Raw genomic sequence first — 25414 nt, 5'->3', positions numbered from 1 at the left:
CGGGAAGGGGGGGATGGTGGACGGCGCGCGCGGGGGGGCGCGTGTTCTTCTTTTTTTTTATTTTTAAGGGGGGGGCGTCGGGGGGCGTCCCATAACAATTAATGTAATTAATAAATAATTTATTAATAAAATTGTTACAAAATTAGTAGGAAAATTATAAAGTTTATTTAAAGATAAAGAATTTTCTCAAAAATAAGAATGTATATTAGGAATATTTTGTATTTCGTTATTTTGAATATAGAAAGTTAAATAATTTTTATCAATTAATAAGATGATAAAAATTCTTAGAATAAATATAATTAAACATGTTAAAGTTAATTTTAATGATAAATTAAATATTTCATTTGATGCCAATGATGTTACATAAATAAATAAAACTAATATTCCCCCTAAAAAAATTAAAAATAAAATATAAGAAAATCAAAATGTTTTTGTTATTAACCCAGTTACTAGAGAAATTAAAATTGTTTGGATTAAAAGTGTTAAACCTAAAGCTAATGGGTGAATTATATTAATAAAAATAATTGATGTTAAAAAAATTATTGAGTAAAGAATTAATTGAAGAATATCAAGAAATAGTTTATGTAAAATATTAATTTTGGGGATTAATGAAAAAGAAATTCTTTTTTCTTGAAGTTTTAAAAGAAAAAATCTTATTTTTGATTTACAAGACCAATGTTTTTATTAAACTATTAAAACTAATGATTATAATTTTGTATTGAATTTTGCCAATAATTTTATTTATTTTTGGTTTATTTTGTTTTGTTTCTAATCGAAAACATTTACTTTCAATATTATTAAGTTTAGAATTTATTGTATTAAGTTTATTTTATTTTTTATTTATTTATTTAAATTTATTAAATTATGAAAATTATTTTAGTATAATATTTTTAACTTTTAGTGTATGTGAAGGTGCTTTAGGGCTATCAATTTTAGTTTCAATAATTCGAACTCATGGTAATGATTATTTTCAATCATTTAGAATTATATAATGTTAAAATTAATTTTTTTTTTAATTTTTTTAAGACCTATTTGTTTTATAAATAATATATTTTGAATGGTACAAATTTTATTATTTTTTATAAGTTTTGTTTTATTATTAATAAATAATTTTTTAAATTATTGGATAAGAATTTCTTATTTTTTAGGAAGAGATATGTTATCTTATGGGTTGATTTTATTATCATTTTGGATTTGTGCCCTTATAATTATAGCAAGAGAAAATATTAATAAATATAATAATTATGAAAAATTATTTTTATTTAATATTTTAGTTTTATTAATGTTTTTAGTTTTAACTTTTAGAAGAATAAATTTATTTATATTTTATTTATTTTTTGAAAGAAGATTAATTCCTACTTTATTTTTAATTTTAGGATGAGGGTATCAGCCTGAACGTTTACAAGCAGGAATTTATTTATTATTTTATACTTTATTAGTTTCTTTGCCTATATTAATCGGTATTTTTTATTTAATAAATAAAACAGGAACTATAAATTTTTATTTATTAAATAATTATATATTTAATTATGATTTATTATATTTTTGTTTAATATCAGCATTTTTAGTAAAAATGCCAATATTTTTAGTTCACTTATGGTTACCAAAAGCCCATGTTGAAGCTCCTGTTTCGGGTTCTATAATTTTAGCAGGTATTATATTAAAATTAGGGGGTTATGGTATGTTGCGAGTGTTAAGTGTTATACAATTAATAAATTTAAAATATAGATTTATTTGAGTTAGAATTAGATTAGTTGGAGGAGTTTTAGTAAGTTTAGTATGTTTGCGGCAAACTGATTTAAAATCTTTAATTGCTTATTCTTCTGTCGCTCATATAGGAATTGTATTAGCTGGTTTATTAACAATAACTTATTGAGGGATAAATGGTTCTTATAGATTAATAATTGCTCATGGATTATGTTCATCTGGTTTATTTTGTTTAGCTAATATTTCTTATGAACGGTTAGGAAGACGAAGTTTATTAATTAATAAGGGTATATTAAACTTTATACCAGCAATAGCATTATGGTGATTTTTATTAAGTTCGGCTAATATAGCAGCTCCTCCTACATTAAATTTATTAGGAGAAATTTCTTTATTAAATAGAATTGTTTCTTGGTCTTGAATTTCAATAATTATACTTTCTTTGTTATCTTTTTTTAGTGCAGCTTACACTTTATATTTATATTCATTTAGTCAACATGGTAAAATTTTTTCTGGGGCTTATGCTTTTAGAAATGGTAAAATTCGTGAATATTTATTATTATTATTACATTGATTACCTTTAAATTTATTAATTTTAAAGAGTGACTTATGTTTTTCATGATTATATTTAAATAGTTTAACAAAAAATACTAATTTGTGGTGTTAGTGATATGATAAAATCATTTTAGATCATGAAATATTTATCAATTTGTAGAATTGCATTTATAAATTTAATTTCTGTTAGAATTGTATGTTTTATTTTGAGTTTAAATTTTTTATTAAATGATATAATTTATTTTATTGAATGAGAGTTAGTTTCATTAAATTCGATTTCAATTGTTATAACTTTTTTATTTGATTGAATAAGTTTACTATTTATATCATTTGTTTTAATAATTGCTTCTTTAGTAATTTATTACAGAAAAGAATATATAAGAGCTGATATTAATATTAATCGTTTTATTATATTAGTTTTAATATTTGTTATATCTATAATATTATTAATTATTAGTCCTAATTTAATTAGTATTCTATTAGGATGAGATGGTTTAGGTCTTGTTTCTTATTGTTTAGTTATTTATTTTCAAAATATTAAATCTTATAATGCTGGTATATTAACTGCTTTGTCTAATCGAATTGGAGATGTAGCTTTATTATTAGCAATTGCATGAATATTAAATTATGGGAGATGAAACTATATTTTTATTTAGAAATTATGCAAAATGAATTTGAAATAAATATTATTGGTGTTTTAGTTATATTAGCTGCTATAACTAAGAGAGCACAAATTCCATTTTCTTCATGATTACCCGCTGCGATAGCTGCTCCAACTCCTGTTTCTGCTTTAGTTCATTCGTCTACTTTAGTTACAGCTGGGGTTTATTTATTAATTCGATTTAATATTTTATTAAGAAATTCATTATTAGGTCAATTTTTGCTTTTATTATCGGGGTTAACAATATTTATAGCTGGTTTGGGGGCTAATTTTGAATTTGATTTAAAAAAAATTATTGCTTTATCAACATTAAGACAATTAGGTTTAATAATAAGAATTTTATCAATAGGTTTTTATAAATTAGCTATATTTCATTTATTAACTCACGCTTTATTTAAAGCATTATTATTTATATGTGCAGGGGCTATTATTCATAATATAAATAATTCGCAAGATATTCGATTAATGGGGGGGTTAAGAATTCATATACCATTAACTTCTGCTTGTTTTAATGTTTCAAATTTAGCTCTTTGTGGTATACCATTTTTAGCCGGATTTTATTCGAAAGATTTAATTTTAGAAATTGTAAGAATAAGAAATATTAATATATTTTCTTTTTTTTTATACTTTTTTTACTGGTTTAACAGTGTGTTATTCTTTTCGTTTAGTTTTTTATTCAATAACTGGAGATTTAAATTGTAGAAGATTAAATATATTAAATGATGAAGGTTGAATTATATTACGAGGTATATTGGGGTTATTATTTATAAGAATTATTGGAGGAAGTATATTAAATTGATTAATTTTTTCTACCCCAGATATAGTTTGTTTACCTATTAATATAAAAATATTAACTTTGTTTGTTTGTATTTCAGGAGGGTTAATTGGTTATATAATTTCTTTAAGAAATTTGTATAGAGTAAATAAATCTCATAAATTTTATAACTTGTCAGTTTTTATAGGTTCAATATGATTTATACCTTTTATTAGAACTTATGGTATTATTTGTTTTCCTTTAAATTATGGTCAAGTTGTTTATAAAAGTTTTGATCAAGGTTGGTCAGAATATTTTGGGGGGCAATATTTATACAAAAAGTTAGTAAATTATTCACAAATATTACTTTTAATACATAATAATAGATTAAAAATTTATTTGATATTATTTGTGTTATGAATTTTAATTTTATTAAGATTTTTAATTCTTTTATAAGTTCAAATAGCTTATATTTAGAGTATAACACTGAAGATGTTATGGAGATTTTTTAATCTTTGAACATTCTATGAATTGTTATTAGTAATTTATAAAATAAAGAAATTTATTTTTACAATGAAAATGTAATGTTTTGTTTTAAACTATATAAATAGAAGTGTAAATGGAATTTAACCATTAAAAGAAAAAAGTTAGCAGCTTTTACTTGAACACCACACTTCCTTAATTGGAGATAGTTCTCAATTTTATCATTAACAGTGATAAGCCTCTTTTTGGCTTCAATTAAAGAATAAGGGTATAATTACCTAAAATTAGGTCGAAACTAATTGCAATAAATCGCTTCATATTCTTTAATAAGGTAGATTGAATAATTCAATACTTTTTGAATGCAAATCAAATGTTATACTTAACTACAACCCTTTATTAATTTGATCAATTTAATATACCTTGATTTCATTCATGGTAGAGTCCAATTAATAGAATTAAAATAAAAATAATTGAAGTTGTAGTTCAAATTAATAAGTTTGAAAATTTAAAAATAATAATTATTGGTAAAATTAAAGCAATTTCTACATCAAAAATTAAAAAAATAATTGTGATTAAAAAAAATCGTAAAGAAAAAGGTAGACGTGATGATGATTTTGGGTCAAATCCACATTCAAAAGGAGAGCTTTTTTCTCGATCAACTAAAGTTTTTTTTGATAAAATTGAAGCTAATAGTATGACAATAAATGAAATTATTATGATAATTGTTGCGGTTAAAATAATTGAAAAAATTATCTATACTATTATTAATAGACCTTATGATTGGAAGTCAAATATACTTTTATACTATATAGATAATTAAAGTTTAATTATCCTCCTCATCAGTAAATTGTGATATATAAAAATAATCACACAACATCAACAAAATGTCAATATCAAGCAGCTGCTTCAAATCCAAAATGGTGATTTTTTGAAAAATGATTATTTAAATGCCGTAATAAACAAATTAATAAGAAAGTTGTTCCAATTAAAACATGGATTCCGTGAAATCCAGTTGCTATAAAAAATGTTGAGCCATAAACAGAATCGGCAATTGTAAAAGGAGCTTCAATATATTCATACGCTTGTAAAATTGTAAAATAAATTCCTAATAATACTGTAAAAAATAAACCTTGAGTAGTTTGTGAATGATTACCTTCTATTAAACTATGATGAGCTCATGTGACAGTAACTCCTGATGTTAACAAAATTGCTGTGTTTAATAAAGGAATTTGGAAAGGATTAAATGAAACAATTCCTATAGGAGGTCATGAGGCTCCTAATTCAATAGCTGGGGATAAACTTCTGTGAAAAAATGCTCAAAAAAAAACTTACAAAAAATAAAACTTCTGATAAAATAAATAAAATTATTCCTCATCGTAACCCAATAGTAACAGCGTAAGTATGTAATCCTTGGTATGTTCCTTCTCGTGATACATCTCGTCATCATTGATAAACAGTGAGAATTGTGATAATATTACCTAATAAAAATAATGATGTATCATATTGATGGAATCATTTTACTATTCCTGAAACAGTTGTTATAGCTCCAATAGCTCCTGTTAGTGGTCATGGGCTGTAGTCAACAAGATGAAATGGGTGATTTGAATGTGTAGACATTTTAAAATTAATTAACTTCTCTAGAGTATAAAGTTCTTAAAACTGCAAATACATATGATTGAATTATAGCTACAGCTGATTCTAAAATTAAGAGGGCAATTTGGCCGACTAATAAAAATGTTACTAAAATATATGATATTGAAGGTCCTGTATTACCCAATAATGTTAATAAAAGATGTCCAGCAATTATATTTGCTGTTAATCGAACAGCTAAAGTTCCTGGTCGGATTACATTTCTAATAGTTTCAATACATACTATAAAAGGTATTAAAATAGCAGGAGTTCCTTGAGGAACTAAATGTGCGAATATGTGCTGTGTGTGGTTAATTCATCCATATACTATAAATGATAATCATAGTGGTAAAGCTAAAGATAAAGTTAAAGTTAAATGTCTTGTTCTTGTGAAAATATACGGAAATAACCCTATAAAATTATTGAATAAAATAAGTGAAAATAAAGAAATAAAAATAAATGTTGAACCGTTGTGGCCGGAGGGTCCTAATAATGTTTTAAATTCTTTGTGAAGAGTTAAAAGAATTGAATTTCAAAAAATATTATATCGAGAAGGCATAAGTCAATAAATAGAAGGAATTATTAAAATTCCTAAAAATGTTCTAATTCAATTTAATGATAAACCAAAAATTGCAGAAGGGTCAAATACAGAAAATAAATTTGTTATCATTTTCAATTTATTGAATTTAATTTAATATTTTTTAATTCATTAGATTTAGGGGAAGATGGAAGATAAGAGTAATAGTTTAAAGAACAGAATAAAATAAAAGTAATTGAAAAAATAAAAAATAGTAAAAGTCATCTAATTGGGGCTATTTGAGGGATTAAAAAATATTAATAATTTAATAATTTTAGTTTGACATACTAATGTTATACATATTTAACTAATTTTTTCACAAGAAGTAATTGCTAATTTACTATAAAATGGTTTAAGAGACCAGTACTTGCTTTCAGTCATCTTGTGATGAATTTAAATTATTAGAAATTCATTTAATAAAATAATTAATAGGTACTCTTTCAATAACAATAGGTATAAAACTGTGATTTGCTCCGCAAATTTCTGAACATTGTCCATAAAATAAACCTGGGCGATTTATAAAGAAATTAGTTTGATTTAATCGTCCTGGAGTACCATCAACTTTTACTCCTAAAGCTGGGATTGTTCATGAATGAATTACATCTGCGGCTGTCACTAAAATTCGAATTTGAGAATTTATAGGAAGAACAATTCGGTTATCTACATCTAATAAACGGAATCCATCAGTTGATAATTCATTAGTAGGGATTATATATGAATCAAATTCAATATTATTAAAATCTGAATATTCATAACTTCAATATCACTGGTGACCAATTCTTTTTAAAGTTACTGAAGGTTCATTAATTTCATCTAAAAGGTATAATAATCGTAAAGAAGGAAAAGCAATAAATAACAAAATAATTGCCGGTAAAATAGTTCAAATTATTTCAATTAATTGACCATGTAACAAAAATCGATTTACATAATTGTTAAAAAATAGTATAAATATTAAATAACCTACTAAAACAGTAATTATTACTAAAATTAATAAAGCGTGGTCATGAAAAAAAATTAATTGTTCTATTAAAGGTGAAGCTCTATCTTGGAGACCTAAATTAGCTCATGTTGACATTAAATAAATTCTAATAAAAGTAAAATACTTTATATACGGAGCTTAAATCCATTGCACTAATCTGCCATATTAGATAAATTAATTAGTTAATAAAGGTAATTCAGAGTATCTGTGTTCAGCGGGGGGAGTGTTTTGGTATCATTCAATTGATGAATTTAATTGAATTGGATAAATAACTTGGCGTTGAGATACTAAACTTTCCCAGATAATGTAAAAAAAGAATAAAATTCCTAATAATGAAATTGATGAACCAATAGTAGAAATTACATTTCATGTTGTATAAGCATCAGGGTAATCTGAGTATCGTCGAGGCATTCCTGCTAATCCTAAAAAATGTTGAGGGAAAAATGTTAAATTTACACCAATAAATATAATAATAAATTGACTTTTTAATCATTTAGAATTTAGAGTTAATCCTGTAAATAATGGGTATCAATGAATAAACCCTGCTATAATCGCGAAAACTGCTCCTATTGATAAAACATAGTGAAAATGAGCTACTACATAATAAGTGTCATGTAAAATAATATCAACAGAAGAATTAGCTAAAACTACTCCAGTTAATCCACCAACTGTAAATAAAAATACAAATCCTAATGCTCATAAAATAGCTGGGGAATATGTAAGTTGAGTTCCGTGAAGAGTAGCTAATCAACTAAAAATTTTAATCCCGGTAGGTACGGCAATAATTATTGTTGCTGATGTAAAATAAGCTCGTGTGTCTACATCTATTCCAACTGTAAATATATGGTGAGCTCATACAATAAATCCTAATAAACCAATTGCTAGTATAGCATAAATTATTCCTAAAGAACCAAATGTTTCCTTTTTACCTGATTCTTGACTAATAATATGAGAAATTATTCCAAATCCTGGTAAAATCAAAATATATACTTCTGGGTGCCCAAAAAATCAAAATAAATGTTGGTAAAGAATTGGGTCTCCCCCTCCTGCGGGGTCAAAAAATGAAGTATTTAAATTTCGGTCTGTTAATAATATTGTAATAGCCCCGGCTAAGACAGGTAATGATAACAGTAGTAATAAAGCTGTAATTACAACAGATCACACAAATAAAGGCATACGGTCAAGAGTAATTCCAGTTGATCGTATGTTAATTACTGTTGTAATAAAATTTACGGCACCTAAAATAGAAGAAATCCCTGCTAAATGTAAAGAAAAAATTGCTAAATCTACTGAGGCTCCTCCGTGGGCAATACCTGAAGATAGCGGAGGGTAGACAGTTCACCCTGTTCCAGCTCCGTTTTCAACTATACTGCTTACTAATAATAAAGTTAAAGCTATAATAATAGATTAAAAATTTATTTGATATTATTTGTGTTATGAATTTTAATTTTATTAAGATTTTTAATTCTTTTATAAGTTCAAATAGCTTATATTTAGAGTATAACACTGAAGATGTTATGGAGATTTTTTAATCTTTGAACATTCTATGAATTGTTATTAGTAATTTATAAAATAAAGAAATTTATTTTTACAATGAAAATGTAATGTTTTGTTTTAAACTATATAAATAGAAGTGTAAATGGAATTTAACCATTAAAAGAAAAAAGTTAGCAGCTTTTACTTGAACACCACACTTCCTTAATTGGAGATAGTTCTCAATTTTATCATTAACAGTGATAAGCCTCTTTTTGGCTTCAATTAAAGAATAAGGGTATAATTACCTAAAATTAGGTCGAAACTAATTGCAATAAATCGCTTCATATTCTTTAATAAGGTAGATTGAATAATTCAATACTTTTTGAATGCAAATCAAATGTTATACTTAACTACAACCCTTTATTAATTTGATCAATTTAATATACCTTGATTTCATTCATGGTAGAGTCCAATTAATAGAATTAAAATAAAAATAATTGAAGTTGTAGTTCAAATTAATAAGTTTGAAAATTTAAAAATAATAATTATTGGTAAAATTAAAGCAATTTCTACATCAAAAATTAAAAAAATAATTGTGATTAAAAAAAATCGTAAAGAAAAAGGTAGACGTGATGATGATTTTGGGTCAAATCCACATTCAAAAGGAGAGCTTTTTTCTCGATCAACTAAAGTTTTTTTGATAAAATTGAAGCTAATAGTATGACAATAAATGAAATTATTATGATAATTGTTGCGGTTAAAATAATTGAAAAAATTATCTATACTATTATTAATAGACCTTATGATTGGAAGTCAAATATACTTTTATACTATATAGATAATTAAAGTTTAATTATCCTCCTCATCAGTAAATTGTGATATATAAAAATAATCACACAACATCAACAAAATGTCAATATCAAGCAGCTGCTTCAAATCCAAAATGGTGATTTTTTGAAAAATGATTATTTAAATGCCGTAATAAACAAATTAATAAGAAAGTTGTTCCAATTAAAACATGGATTCCGTGAAATCCAGTTGCTATAAAAAATGTTGAGCCATAAACAGAATCGGCAATTGTAAAAGGAGCTTCAATATATTCATACGCTTGTAAAATTGTAAAATAAATTCCTAATAATACTGTAAAAAATAAACCTTGAGTAGTTTGTGAATGATTACCTTCTATTAAACTATGATGAGCTCATGTGACAGTAACTCCTGATGTTAACAAAATTGCTGTGTTTAATAAAGGAATTTGGAAAGGATTAAATGAAACAATTCCTATAGGAGGTCATGAGGCTCCTAATTCAATAGCTGGGGATAAACTTCTGTGAAAAAATGCTCAAAAAAAACTTACAAAAAATAAAACTTCTGATAAAATAAATAAAATTATTCCTCATCGTAACCCAATAGTAACAGCGTAAGTATGTAATCCTTGGTATGTTCCTTCTCGTGATACATCTCGTCATCATTGATAAACAGTGAGAATTGTGATAATATTACCTAATAAAAATAATGATGTATCATATTGATGGAATCATTTTACTATTCCTGAAACAGTTGTTATAGCTCCAATAGCTCCTGTTAGTGGTCATGGGCTGTAGTCAACAAGATGAAATGGGTGATTTGAATGTGTAGACATTTTAAAATTAATTAACTTCTCTAGAGTATAAAGTTCTTAAAACTGCAAATACATATGATTGAATTATAGCTACAGCTGATTCTAAAATTAAGAGGGCAATTTGGCCGACTAATAAAAATGTTACTAAAATATATGATATTGAAGGTCCTGTATTACCCAATAATGTTAATAAAAGATGTCCAGCAATTATATTTGCTGTTAATCGAACAGCTAAAGTTCCTGGTCGGATTACATTTCTAATAGTTTCAATACATACTATAAAAGGTATTAAAATAGCAGGAGTTCCTTGAGGAACTAAATGTGCGAATATGTGCTGTGTGTGGTTAATTCATCCATATACTATAAATGATAATCATAGTGGTAAAGCTAAAGATAAAGTTAAAGTTAAATGTCTTGTTCTTGTGAAAATATACGGAAATAACCCTATAAAATTATTGAATAAAATAAGTGAAAATAAAGAAATAAAAATAAATGTTGAACCGTTGTGGCCGGAGGGTCCTAATAATGTTTTAAATTCTTTGTGAAGAGTTAAAAGAATTGAATTTCAAAAAATATTATATCGAGAAGGCATAAGTCAATAAATAGAAGGAATTATTAAAATTCCTAAAAATGTTCTAATTCAATTTAATGATAAACCAAAAATTGCAGAAGGGTCAAATACAGAAAATAAATTTGTTATCATTTTCAATTTATTGAATTTAATTTAATATTTTTTAATTCATTAGATTTAGGGGAAGATGGAAGATAAGAGTAATAGTTTAAAGAACAGAATAAAATAAAAGTAATTGAAAAAATAAAAAATAGTAAAAGTCATCTAATTGGGGCTATTTGAGGGATTAAAAAATATTAATAATTTAATAATTTTAGTTTGACATACTAATGTTATACATATTTAACTAATTTTTTCACAAGAAGTAATTGCTAATTTACTATAAAATGGTTTAAGAGACCAGTACTTGCTTTCAGTCATCTTGTGATGAATTTAAATTATTAGAAATTCATTTAATAAAATAATTAATAGGTACTCTTTCAATAACAATAGGTATAAAACTGTGATTTGCTCCGCAAATTTCTGAACATTGTCCATAAAATAAACCTGGGCGATTTATAAAGAAATTAGTTTGATTTAATCGTCCTGGAGTACCATCAACTTTTACTCCTAAAGCTGGGATTGTTCATGAATGAATTACATCTGCGGCTGTCACTAAAATTCGAATTTGAGAATTTATAGGAAGAACAATTCGGTTATCTACATCTAATAAACGGAATCCATCAGTTGATAATTCATTAGTAGGGATTATATATGAATCAAATTCAATATTATTAAAATCTGAATATTCATAACTTCAATATCACTGGTGACCAATTCTTTTTAAAGTTACTGAAGGTTCATTAATTTCATCTAAAAGGTATAATAATCGTAAAGAAGGAAAAGCAATAAATAACAAAATAATTGCCGGTAAAATAGTTCAAATTATTTCAATTAATTGACCATGTAACAAAAATCGATTTACATAATTGTTAAAAAATAGTATAAATATTAAATAACCTACTAAAACAGTAATTATTACTAAAATTAATAAAGCGTGGTCATGAAAAAAAATTAATTGTTCTATTAAAGGTGAAGCTCTATCTTGGAGACCTAAATTAGCTCATGTTGACATTAAATAAATTCTAATAAAAGTAAAATACTTTATATACGGAGCTTAAATCCATTGCACTAATCTGCCATATTAGATAAATTAATTAGTTAATAAAGGTAATTCAGAGTATCTGTGTTCAGCGGGGGGAGTGTTTTGGTATCATTCAATTGATGAATTTAATTGAATTGGATAAATAACTTGGCGTTGAGATACTAAACTTTCCCAGATAATGTAAAAAAAGAATAAAATTCCTAATAATGAAATTGATGAACCAATAGTAGAAATTACATTTCATGTTGTATAAGCATCAGGGTAATCTGAGTATCGTCGAGGCATTCCTGCTAATCCTAAAAAATGTTGAGGGAAAAATGTTAAATTTACACCAATAAATATAATAATAAATTGACTTTTTAATCATTTAGAATTTAGAGTTAATCCTGTAAATAATGGGTATCAATGAATAAACCCTGCTATAATCGCGAAAACTGCTCCTATTGATAAAACATAGTGAAAATGAGCTACTACATAATAAGTGTCATGTAAAATAATATCAACAGAAGAATTAGCTAAAACTACTCCAGTTAATCCACCAACTGTAAATAAAAATACAAATCCTAATGCTCATAAAATAGCTGGGGAATATGTAAGTTGAGTTCCGTGAAGAGTAGCTAATCAACTAAAAATTTTAATCCCGGTAGGTACGGCAATAATTATTGTTGCTGATGTAAAATAAGCTCGTGTGTCTACATCTATTCCAACTGTAAATATATGGTGAGCTCATACAATAAATCCTAATAAACCAATTGCTAGTATAGCATAAATTATTCCTAAAGAACCAAATGTTTCCTTTTTACCTGATTCTTGACTAATAATATGAGAAATTATTCCAAATCCTGGTAAAATCAAAATATATACTTCTGGGTGCCCAAAAAATCAAAATAAATGTTGGTAAAGAATTGGGTCTCCCCCTCCTGCGGGGTCAAAAAATGAAGTATTTAAATTTCGGTCTGTTAATAATATTGTAATAGCCCCGGCTAAGACAGGTAATGATAACAGTAGTAATAAAGCTGTAATTACAACAGATCACACAAATAAAGGCATACGGTCAAGAGTAATTCCAGTTGATCGTATGTTAATTACTGTTGTAATAAAATTTACGGCACCTAAAATAGAAGAAATCCCTGCTAAATGTAAAGAAAAAATTGCTAAATCTACTGAGGCTCCTCCGTGGGCAATACCTGAAGATAGCGGAGGGTAGACAGTTCACCCTGTTCCAGCTCCGTTTTCAACTATACTGCTTACTAATAATAAAGTTAAAGCTGGGGGTAAAAGTCAAAATCTTATATTATTTATTCGAGGGAATGCCATATCAGGGGCCCCAAGTATTAAAGGTACTAGTCAATTTCCAAATCCCCCAATTATAATAGGTATTACTATAAAAAAAATTATTACAAAAGCGTGTGCTGTGACAATTACATTATAAATTTGATCATCTCCAATTAGTGCACCTGGATGACCTAATTCAGCACGAATTAAAATTCTTAAAGAAGTTCCCACTATTCCAGCTCAAGCTCCGAAAATAAAATATAAAGTTCCAATATCTTTGTGATTTGTTGAGAATAACCATTGTCGCGATTAAGTGGCTGAAGTTTAGGCGATAGATTGTAAATCTATTTATAAGAGTTATTCTTCTTAATCAAAATTATTATGGTCTTATAGTCAATAATGATATCAAACTGCAATTTTGAAGGTGTAAAATTTACTAAGGCTTAAAGGGTATACCTATATTTACAGCTTTGAAGGCTATGAGTTTATTTAACTTAAAGCCTTAATTTAAAATATAGCAAAAAATATTGAAATAAAAATTAAACCAAAAATTGAAAAAAATGATAGTAATATAAATAAATTTAAAGTAAAATTGTTTACTTGTGAATTATTTATTCAAACGATTTCGTAATAATTTAGTATAAATGCTGAGTAACATATTCGTAGATAAAAAAATAGTGTAATTAATGTTGTTACTAATAAAATTAATAATTGAAAATATTGATTACAAAAAGTTAGTTGTTGAATTACAATTCATTTTGGCAAAAATCCTAAAAATGGGGGTAATCCTCCTAAAGATAAAAAATTTGTGAATAAAACAAATTTTAAAATTTTATTACAGGAATACCAAGAAAATAACTGATTTAAATGAAATAGTTTAAAAATATTAAATATAAAAATTAATGTAAATGATAGCAAAGAATAAAATAAAAAATAAATTAATCAAACAGATTCATTTAATATTAATGCTCTTAATATTCATCCTAAATGGTTAATAGAAGAATAAGCTATTAATTTTCGTAGGGATGTTTGGTTTAAACCACCAATAGCCCCTACAATGACTGACAAAATTACTCTAATTAATAAAATATTTTTTGTATTTAAATAAGAAATTAATATTAAAGGTGCAATTTTTTGTCAAGTTATTAATAGTAAAGCATTTATTCACGTTAATCCGTCTATTAAATTTGGAAATCAAAAATGAAACGGAGCTGACCCTCTTTTTAACAATAAAGTTGATGTAATAATTATAGAAATAAAAGAATTACTAATTTCGTAATTTATGTTATTTTTTAATATTAATAAAATAACAGAAAACAATAAAACTGTAGAAGCTAAAGCTTGGGTTAAAAAATATTTTAATGAAGCTTCAGTAGATTTTAAATTATTTCTATCTCTTATAAGGGGGATAAAAGATAGTAAATTAATTTCTAAACCTATTCAAGCTCCTAACCAAGAATTTGCAGTTACTGTAATTAAAGTTCCAATAATTATTATTGCAGTAAATAAAATTTTTGAAGAATTATTAAAAATTAAAAAGAAAAGGATTAAAACCTTTATAAATGGGGTATGAACCCAGTAGCTTAATTAGCTTATCTTTTTATTTAATTTTTAATATTTATTTATATATTTTAGTGTACGATGCACAAAAGTTTTTGATACTTTTAGAAATAGTTTAATTCTATTAGATATAAATCCTTTCTAAAAAATACATCAAAAAGTATCAATGAATGTAGAATACTACATAATTTACCCTATCAAGGTAATCCTTTTATCAGGCAATTCATTTTTAAAAGAGTTTTTTTTTTTTTTTTTTTTTTTTTTTTTTTTTTAAAAAAATTTTTTTTTTTATATAGTAATTTTTAAAATTTAATAACACATTTTAGTAGTTTTTTTTTTTCGTATTTTTTAAAATTAAATAATTAAAAATTTCTATATAGATATATATTATAATATAAATCTTCAACAATATATAAATATATAAATATATAATAATTTATAATATTTATATAAATTTATATAAATCCAAAGAATTATTAGATAAATCTTTAAAATATAGATTTTTTTTACTAAATATGTAAGCATTTTTGGATTGCGAAATTTTTTTTTATAAATGTTAACCATATAATAATATATTAAATATTTATATATATATAGATATTTATTAATCTAGAACTAGTATACAAAAAATTTTTAAAAATTTTAAAATTTTTTAAAATAAATTAGTTTTCTTTTTAACTATATTTTTAAAAATTTAAAAAAAAAAAAAAAAAAAAAAAAGGATTTTTGTTAGTCTATAAATTATTAATAATTTATTATACTTTTTGGTTTATTATTTTTATTTAAATTTAATTATTTTATTGCTATTATATAATTTTTTTAAAAAAAAATTAATTTTAATTATTTTTTATAAAGTTTTAAAAATAAAAAATTTAATTTTTTGAAATTTTTGAATTAATTTGTAATTTTTACAATTTATTAAAATTTTTTAATTATTTTTTTAAAAATTTTACTAAAATATATTATTTTTTATAAGTATGTGTTGAAATATATATATATATATTAGTAAAAATATTTTAATAAATTGATAAATTTATAAAATAAATATTTATTAATTTGTAAGGGGAAATAATTTTTTATTCAGATTTAGTGATTAATAAAAATTTTTTAAAATAAATTAAATTTTTAGAATAAAATACTATAAAAAATTATTTTAATTAATTTAAATAGTGTTTTATAAAATTAAATAATTTATTAATTAATTAATAAATATATGTGTATATATATATATGTATATAAGGGGTATATTTATTTTCAGATTTAGTAATTAATAAAAATTATTTAATTTTTATTTATATTCAATTTTTAATTTTATAAATAATAATTATTTATAAAAATAATTTATAATTTTTGTAAAAAGTATAATAAATTAAATAAATATATTAAAGTTTTATTTTGGCTTAAAAATTTGTTATTAATTTGATTTATATGTAAATTTTTGTGTGAAATTTTATTAATTTTAAAAATTAATAAATTATTAATAACCGCAGTAATTAATATTATAAATTAAAGAAATTTAGATATAGTAATATTAAAGAGTATAGATAAAATTGGTGCCAGCAATCGCGGTTATACCAATTATACGAATGAATTTTTTTAGTAAAAGTTAAATTGGTTTATTTTAAATATAATTAAATTTATTAAGTGAAATTTTAAATTTAAATTTTTTAGAAATTAAATAATTGAAGCTTGCAAATTTTAATAAAAAACTAGGATTAGATACCCTATTATTTAAAATGTAAATATTAATATTTAAGTAGTAATAGTTATGTTCTTGAAACTTAAAAAATTTGGCGGTATTTTAGTCTATCCAGAGGAACCTGTTTTGTAATCGATAATCCACGATGGACCTTACTTAAATTTGTAACCAGTTTATATACCGTCGTTATCAGAATATTTTATAAGAATAATAATATTCAATAATTTTTATTAAAATTTATATCAGATCAAGGTGTAGCTTATGTTTAAGTAATAATGGGTTACAATAAATTTATTTAAACGGATAAAATTATGAAAAAATTTTTGAAGGTGGATTTGGTTGTAAAATTATAAAGATTAATAATTTGATTTTAGCTCTAAAATATGTACACATCGCCCGTCGCTCTTATTATTAAGGTAAGATAAGTCGTAACATAGTAGATGTACTGGAAAGTGTATCTAGAATGACAATTTAAAGCTTATTCAGTAAAGCATTTCATTTACATTGAAAAGATTTTTGTGCAAATCAATATAAATTGATTAGATTTTATTTATTAATTTTATTAATTTTTTTGTAAAATATTAAAAATAATTTTATAATAAAAAGTTTTAGTATTGTTTAAAGAAAAAATAAATTTAATTATAGTTTAATAGTATTGTAAAAGAAAATTGAAATAATTTGAAAAATTATTATTTTAAAAGAAAATTTAATTTATTGTACCTTGTGTATCAGTGTTTATTAAATAAAAAATATAAAAAATATTTTTCTCGATTTTAAAAGAGTTAATATAATATAAAAGTTAATGTGATAAAATTATTTTTAATATTATATTAGAAATGAAATGTTATTCGTTTTTAAAGGTATCTAGTTTTTCAAGAAATGAATTTAATTCAGAATTTATAAATTTATTAAATAGATTTTTTTAATTTAATGATTTATAAATTTAATATTTTATGGGATAAGCTATAAAATAAATTTTTATAAATAATAAATAAATTTAATAAATATATGCTTAGAATTAGCAAATATTTAAAATTATGTTATAATTTATTTTATACAGTAAATTATTTATTATATTTTAATTATTTATTGAAATATTAATTTTAATTTTTAAAATTAAGTAATAATGATAAAATTAGTATATTTTATTGTATTAATAAATTAAAATGAAAAGTTTATGTAAAGAATTCGGCAAAAATAATATTCGCCTGTTTAACAAAAACATGTCTTTTTGAATTAAATTTAAAGTCTAACCTGCCCACTGAAATTTTAAATGGCCGCAGTATTTTAACTGTGCAAAGGTAGCATAATCATTAGTCTTTTAATTGAAGGCTGGAATGAACGGTTGGACGAGATATTAACTGTTTCATTTTAATTTTTTTTAGAATTTTATTTTTTAGTCAAAAAGCTAAAATTTATTTAAAAGACGAGAAGACCCTATAAATCTTTATATTTTATTTATTTTAATTATAAAGATTATTTTTATTATAATAAATTAAAATATTTTATTGGGGTGATATTAAAATTTAAAAAACTTTTAATTTTTAAAAATCATTAATTTATGAACAATTGATCCATTAATAGTGATTAAAAAATTAAGTTACTTTAGGGATAACAGCGTAATTTTTTTGGAGAGTTCTTATCGATAAAAAAGATTGCGACCTCGATGTTGGATTAAGATATAATTTTGGGTGTAGCCGTTCAAATTTTAAGTCTGTTCGACTTTTAAATTCTTACATGATCTGAGTTCAAACCGGCGTAAGCCAGGTTGGTTTCTATCTTTAAAAAATTCTAATATTTTAGTACGAAAGGACCAAATATTAAAATAATTATATTTTTAAAAAAGAATATTATTAATTATAACGCTATTTTGGCAGATTAGTGCAATAAATTTAGAATTTATTAATGTAATATTATTTACAAATAGTACTTGTTTTATATAGAATTAGTTATATCTTTAATTGGAAGTTTATTAATTATTATTTGTGTTCTTGTGAGAGTAGCTTTTTTAACTTTATTGGAACGTAAAGTTTTAGGTTATATTCAAATTCGAAAAGGACCAAATAAAGTTGGGTTAATAGGAATTCCTCAACCTTTTTGTGATGCAATTAAATTATTTACAAAAGAACAAACTTACCCTTTGTTATCAAATTATTTAAGATATTATATTTCTCCAATTTTATCATTATTTTTGTCTTTAGTTGTATGAATATGTATGCCTTTTTTTGTTAAATTATATTCATTTAATTTGGGGGGGTTATTTTTTTTATGTTGTACAAGTTTAGGAGTTTATACTGTGATAGTAGCTGGTTGATCTTCTAATTCAAATTATGCTTTATTAGGAGGATTACGGGCGGTAGCTCAAACTATTTCTTATGAAGTTAGATTGGCTTTAATTTTATTATCTTTTATTTTTTTAATTGGAAGTTATAATTTTTTGTATTTTTATTACTACCAAATTTATATTTGATTTTTATTTATTTTATTTCCTATAGCACTAGTTTGACTTACTATTTCTTTGGCTGAAACTAATCGAACTCCTTTTGATTTTGCAGAAGGAGAATCTGAATTAGTTTCAGGGTTTAATGTGGAATATAGAAGAGGAGGATTTGCGTTAATTTTTTTGGCTGAGTATGCAAGAATTTTATTTATAAGAATATTGTTTTGTGTAATTTTTTTAGGGTGTGATGTTTTTAATTTAATTTTTTATTTAAAATTAATATTTATTTCTTTTGTTTTTATTTGAGTTCGTGGAACTTTACCTCGATTTCGTTATGATAAATTAATATATTTAGCTTGAAAATGTTTTTTATCATTTTCTTTAAATTATTTGATATTTTTTATTGGGTTTAAAATTTTATTATTTTCTTTATTGTTATGAATTATAATTAGTAAAGTTAATAGAAAATAAAATTTCTATCTTATGTTTTCAAAACATATGCTTATTCAAGCTCATTAACTTAATTTAATAAATTATCTCATCATTTGTTAACAAGAGGGTTAATTAAATAATACAAAAAATAAATTACGGTTAAAATTTGTCCAATTAAAACATAAGGTTCTTCAACTGGTCGTGCTCCGATTCAAGTTAATAAAATTACTGTGACTACTATAATTCAAAATAAAATTTGATTAATTGGGTAAAATTGGATTCCTCGAAATTTACTTAAATGATAAAAAGGTAAAATTATTAAAATAGCAATAGAAAGAACTAAGGCAATTACTCCTCCTAATTTATTAGGAATTGATCGTAAAATAGCGTAAGCAAATAAAAAATATCATTCAGGTTGGATATGAGCTGGAGTTACTAAAGGGTTAGCTGGGATAAAATTATCAGGGTCTCCTAATAAATTTGGGTTAATCAAAATTAAAGAAATTAAAGCGAAAATTATAATAATAAATCCTACAATATCCTTATATGTAAAATAAGGGTGAAATGGAATTTTATCTGTATTTGAATTTAACCCAATTGGGTTATTTGATCCTGTTTGGTGTAAAAATAATAAATGAATTATTGTTATAGCTAAAACAATAAAAGGTAAAATAAAATGAAATGTAAAAAATCGTGTTAAAGTAGCGTTATCAACTGCGAACCCTCCTCAAATTCATTGAACTAAGTCTATTCCGAGATAAGGAACGGCAGACAATAAATTTGTAATAACTGTTGCTCCTCAAAAAGATATTTGTCCTCAAGGTAAAACGTAACCTATAAAAGCAGTTCCTATCACTAAAAATAAAATAATTACACCAATTATTCAAGTTGGTGTAAATAAATAAGAACCATAGTAAATTCCTCGTCCTACATGTAAGTAAATACAAATAAAAAAGAAAGAGGCTCCATTAGCGTGTATAGTTCGTAATAATCATCCATAATTTACGTCTCGGCAAATATGGTTAACTCTATTAAATGCTATATTTACATCAGCTGTATAGTGTATAGCTAAAAATAAACCTGTTAAAATTTGAATAATTAAACATAACCCTAATAAGGATCCAAAATTTCATCATGAAGAGATATTAATAGGTGCGGGTAAATCAACTAAAGCATTATTAGCAATTTTAAATAAAGGATGTGAAGTTCGTAAAGGTTTATTCATTAGTTTATTAGACGAAGAGGTCCTTTAAATAATTTTGTAATTTTTACAATAACAATTAATGTAATTAATAAATAATTTATTAATAAAATTGTTACAAAATTAGTAGGAAAATTATAAAGTTTATTTAAAGATAAAGAATTTTCTCAAAAAAAAAGAATGTATATTAGGAATATTTTGTATTTCGTTATTTTGAATATAGAAAGTTAAATAATTTTTATCAATTAATAAGATGATAAAAATTCTTAGAATAAATATAATTAAACATGTTAAAGTTAATTTTAATGATAAATTAAATATTTCATTTGATGCCAATGATGTTACATAAATAAATAAAACTAATATTCCCCCTAAAAAAATTAAAAATAAAATATAAGAAAATCAAAATGTTTTTGTTATTAACCCAGTTACTAGAGAAATTAAAATTGTTTGGATTAAAAGTGTTAAACCTAAAGCTAATGGGTGAATTATATTAATAAAAATAATTGATGTTAAAAAAATTATTGAGTAAAGAATTAATTGAAGAATATCAAGAAATAGTTTATGTAAAATATTAATTTTGGGGATTAATGAAAAAGAAATTCTTTTTTCTTGAAGTTTTAAAAGAAAAAATCTTATTTTTGATTTACAAGACCAATGTTTTTATTAAACTATTAAAACTAATGATTATAATTTTGTATTGAATTTTGCCAATAATTTTATTTATTTTTGGTTTATTTTGTTTTGTTTCTAATCGAAAACATTTACTTTCAATATTATTAAGTTTAGAATTTATTGTATTAAGTTTATTTTATTTTTTATTTATTTATTTAAATTTATTAAATTATGAAAATTATTTTAGTATAATATTTTTAACTTTTAGTGTATGTGAAGGTGCTTTAGGGCTATCAATTTTAGTTTCAATAATTCGAACTCATGGTAATGATTATTTTCAATCATTTAGAATTATATAATGTTAAAATTAATTTTTTTTTTTATTTTTTAAGACCTATTTGTTTTATAAATAATATATTTTGAATGGTACAAATTTTATTATTTTTTATAAGTTTTGTTTTATTATTAATAAATAATTTTTTAAATTATTGGATAAGAATTTCTTATTTTTTAGGAAGAGATATGTTATCTTATGGGTTGATTTTATTATCATTTTGGATTTGTGCCCTTATAATTATAGCAAGAGAAAATATTAATAAATATAATAATTATGAAAAATTATTTTTATTTAATATTTTAGTTTTATTAATGTTTTTAGTTTTAACTTTTAGAAGAATAAATTTATTTATATTTTATTTATTTTTTGAAAGAAGATTAATTCCTACTTTATTTTTAATTTTAGGATGAGGGTATCAGCCTGAACGTTTACAAGCAGGAATTTATTTATTATTTTATACTTTATTAGTTTCTTTGCCTATATTAATCGGTATTTTTTATTTAATAAATAAAACAGGAACTATAAATTTTTATTTATTAAATAATTATATATTTAATTATGATTTATTATATTTTTGTTTAATATCAGCATTTTTAGTAAAAATGCCAATATTTTTAGTTCACTTATGGTTACCAAAAGCCCATGTTGAAGCTCCTGTTTCGGGTTCTATAATTTTAGCAGGTATTATATTAAAATTAGGGGGTTATGGTATGTTGCGAGTGTTAAGTGTTATACAATTAATAAATTTAAAATATAGATTTATTTGAGTTAGAATTAGATTAGTTGGAGGAGTTTTAGTAAGTTTAGTATGTTTGCGGCAAACTGATTTAAAATCTTTAATTGCTTATTCTTCTGTCGCTCATATAGGAATTGTATTAGCTGGTTTATTAACAATAACTTATTGAGGGATAAATGGTTCTTATAGATTAATAATTGCTCATGGATTATGTTCATCTGGTTTATTTTGTTTAGCTAATATTTCTTATGAACGGTTAGGAAGACGAAGTTTATTAATTAATAAGGGTATATTAAACTTTATACCAGCAATAGCATTATGGTGATTTTTATTAAGTTCGGCTAATATAGCAGCTCCTCCTACATTAAATTTATTAGGAGAAATTTCTTTATTAAATAGAATTGTTTCTTGGTCTTGAATTTCAATAATTATACTTTCTTTGTTATCTTTTTTTAGTGCAGCTTACACTTTATATTTATATTCATTTAGTCAACATGGTAAAATTTTTTCTGGGGCTTATGCTTTTAGAAATGGTAAAATTCGTGAATATTTATTATTATTATTACATTGATTACCTTTAAATTTATTAATTTTAAAGAGTGACTTATGTTTTTCATGATTATATTTAAATAGTTTAACAAAAAATACTAATTTGTGGTGTTAGTGATATGATAAAATCATTTTAGATCATGAAATATTTATCAATTTGTAGAATTGCATTTATAAATTTAATTTCTGTTAGAATTGTATGTTTTATTTTGAGTTTAAATTTTTTATTAAATGATATAATTTATTTTATTGAATGAGAGTTAGTTTCATTAAATTCGATTTCAATTGTTATAACTTTTTTATTTGATTGAATAAGTTTACTATTTATATCATTTGTTTTAATAATTGCTTCTTTAGTAATTTATTACAGAAAAGAATATATAAGAGCTGATATTAATATTAATCGTTTTATTATATTAGTTTTAATATTTGTTATATCTATAATATTATTAATTATTAGTCCTAATTTAATTAGTATTCTATTAGGATGAGATGGTTTAGGTCTTGTTTCTTATTGTTTAGTTATTTATTTTCAAAATATTAAATCTTATAATGCTGGTATATTAACTGCTTTGTCTAATCGAATTGGAGATGTAGCTTTATTATTAGCAATTGCATGAATATTAAATTATGGGAGATGAAACTATATTTTTTATTTAGAAATTATGCAAAATGAATTTGAAATAAATATTATTGGTGTTTTAGTTATATTAGCTGCTATAACTAAGAGAGCACAAATTCCATTTTCTTCATGATTACCCGCTGCGATAGCTGCTCCAACTCCTGTTTCTGCTTTAGTTCATTCGTCTACTTTAGTTACAGCTGGGGTTTATTTATTAATTCGATTTAATATTTTATTAAGAAATTCATTATTAGGTCAATTTTTGCTTTTATTATCGGGGTTAACAATATTTATAGCTGGTTTGGGGGCTAATTTTGAATTTGATTTAAAAAAAATTATTGCTTTATCAACATTAAGACAATTAGGTTTAATAATAAGAATTTTATCAATAGGTTTTTATAAATTAGCTATATTTCATTTATTAACTCACGCTTTATTTAAAGCATTATTATTTATATGTGCAGGGGCTATTATTCATAATATAAATAATTCGCAAGATATTCGATTAATGGGGGGGGTTAAGAATTCATATACCATTAACTTCTGCTTGTTTTAATGTTTCAAATTTAGCTCTTTGTGGTATACCATTTTTAGCCGGATTTTATTCGAAAGATTTAATTTTAGAAATTGTAAGAATAAGAAATATTAATATATTTTCTTTTTTTTTATACTTTTTTTCTACTGGTTTAACAGTGTGTTATTCTTTTCGTTTAGTTTTTTATTCAATAACTGGAGATTTAAATTGTAGAAGATTAAATATATTAAATGATGAAGGTTGAATTATATTACGAGGTATATTGGGGTTATTATTTATAAGAATTATTGGAGGAAGTATATTAAATTGATTAATTTTTTCTACCCCAGATATAGTTTGTTTACCTATTAATATAAAAATATTAACTTTGTTTGTTTGTATTTCAGGAGGGTTAATTGGTTATATAATTTCTTTAAGAAATTTGTATAGAGTAAATAAATCTCATAAATTTTATAACTTGTCAGTTTTTATAGGTTCAATATGATTTATACCTTTTATTAGAACTTATGGTATTATTTGTTTTCCTTTAAATTATGGTCAAGTTGTTTATAAAAGTTTTGATCAAGGTTGGTCAGAATATTTTGGGGGGCAATATTTATACAAAAAGTTAGTAAATTATTCACAAATATTACTTTTAATACATAATAATAGATTAAAAATTTATTTGATATTATTTGTGTTATGAATTTTAATTTTATTAAGATTTTTAATTCTTTTATAAGTTCAAATAGCTTATATTTAGAGTATAACACTGAAGATGTTATGGAGATTTTTTAATCTTTGAACATTCTATGAATTGTTATTAGTAATTTATAAAATAAAGAAATTTATTTTTACAATGAAAATGTAATGTTTTGTTTTAAACTATATAAATAGAAGTGTAAATGGAATTTAACCATTAAAAGAAAAAAGTTAGCAGCTTTTACTTGAACACCACACTTCCTTAATTGGAGATAGTTCTCAATTTTATCATTAACAGTGATAAGCCTCTTTTTGGCTTCAATTAAAGAATAAGGGTATAATTACCTAAAATTAGGTCGAAACTAATTGCAATAAATCGCTTCATATTCTTTAATAAGGTAGATTGAATAATTCAATACTTTTTGAATGCAAATCAAATGTTATACTTAACTACAACCCTTTATTAATTTGATCAATTTAATATACCTTGATTTCATTCATGGTAGAGTCCAATTAATAGAATTAAAATAAAAATAATTGAAGTTGTAGTTCAAATTAATAAGTTTGAAAATTTAAAA

General features: G+C 23.2%; 5 protein-coding genes and 1 pseudogene across 5 annotated transcripts; 2 read left to right on the top strand and 4 right to left on the bottom strand.

Moving 5' to 3' along the window:
* Positions 1-2659: 2659 nt before the first annotated feature.
* Positions 2660-7648, top strand: LOC122756962 (annotated as a pseudogene).
* On the bottom strand, positions 7513-10279 carry LOC26527805 (cytochrome c oxidase subunit 1-like). Its single transcript, XM_044007888.1, is given in 2 exon segments — positions 7513-8736; positions 10225-10279. Coding segments are annotated over 2 exon segments (1275 nt in total). The 3' UTR covers positions 7513-7516.
* Positions 10280-10459: 180 nt separating this feature from the next.
* LOC122756963 (cytochrome c oxidase subunit 2-like) lies at positions 10460-12139 on the bottom strand. Its single transcript, XM_044007886.1, is given in 1 exon segment — positions 10460-12139. A coding segment is annotated over 1 exon segment (666 nt). The 5' UTR covers positions 12125-12139; the 3' UTR covers positions 10460-11458.
* A 59-nt stretch (positions 12140-12198) lies between these two features.
* On the bottom strand, positions 12199-15175 carry LOC26527453 (NADH-ubiquinone oxidoreductase chain 2-like). Its single transcript, XM_044007887.1, is given in 2 exon segments — positions 12199-15011; positions 15171-15175. Coding segments are annotated over 2 exon segments (972 nt in total). The 3' UTR covers positions 12199-14044.
* A 4473-nt stretch (positions 15176-19648) lies between these two features.
* Positions 19649-20822, bottom strand: LOC26527188 (cytochrome b-like). Its single transcript, XM_044007885.1, is given in 1 exon segment — positions 19649-20822. A coding segment is annotated over 1 exon segment (819 nt). The 5' UTR covers positions 20786-20822; the 3' UTR covers positions 19649-19966.
* A 2301-nt stretch (positions 20823-23123) lies between these two features.
* Positions 23124-24948, top strand: LOC116804746 (NADH-ubiquinone oxidoreductase chain 5-like). The gene is given in 1 exon segment (XM_044007884.1): positions 23124-24948. A coding segment is annotated over 1 exon segment (1038 nt). The 5' UTR covers positions 23124-23138; the 3' UTR covers positions 24177-24948.
* Positions 24949-25414: the final 466 nt, after the last annotated feature.

This window comes from Drosophila mojavensis, unplaced genomic scaffold (assembly GCF_018153725.1).
Source record: "Drosophila mojavensis isolate 15081-1352.22 unplaced genomic scaffold, ASM1815372v1 contig_197, whole genome shotgun sequence".
NCBI classification, from domain to species: domain Eukaryota; kingdom Metazoa; phylum Arthropoda; class Insecta; order Diptera; family Drosophilidae; genus Drosophila; species Drosophila mojavensis.
Note: the sequence above shows the minus strand (reverse complement) of the source record. Positions and strands in the feature narration are given on the sequence as shown.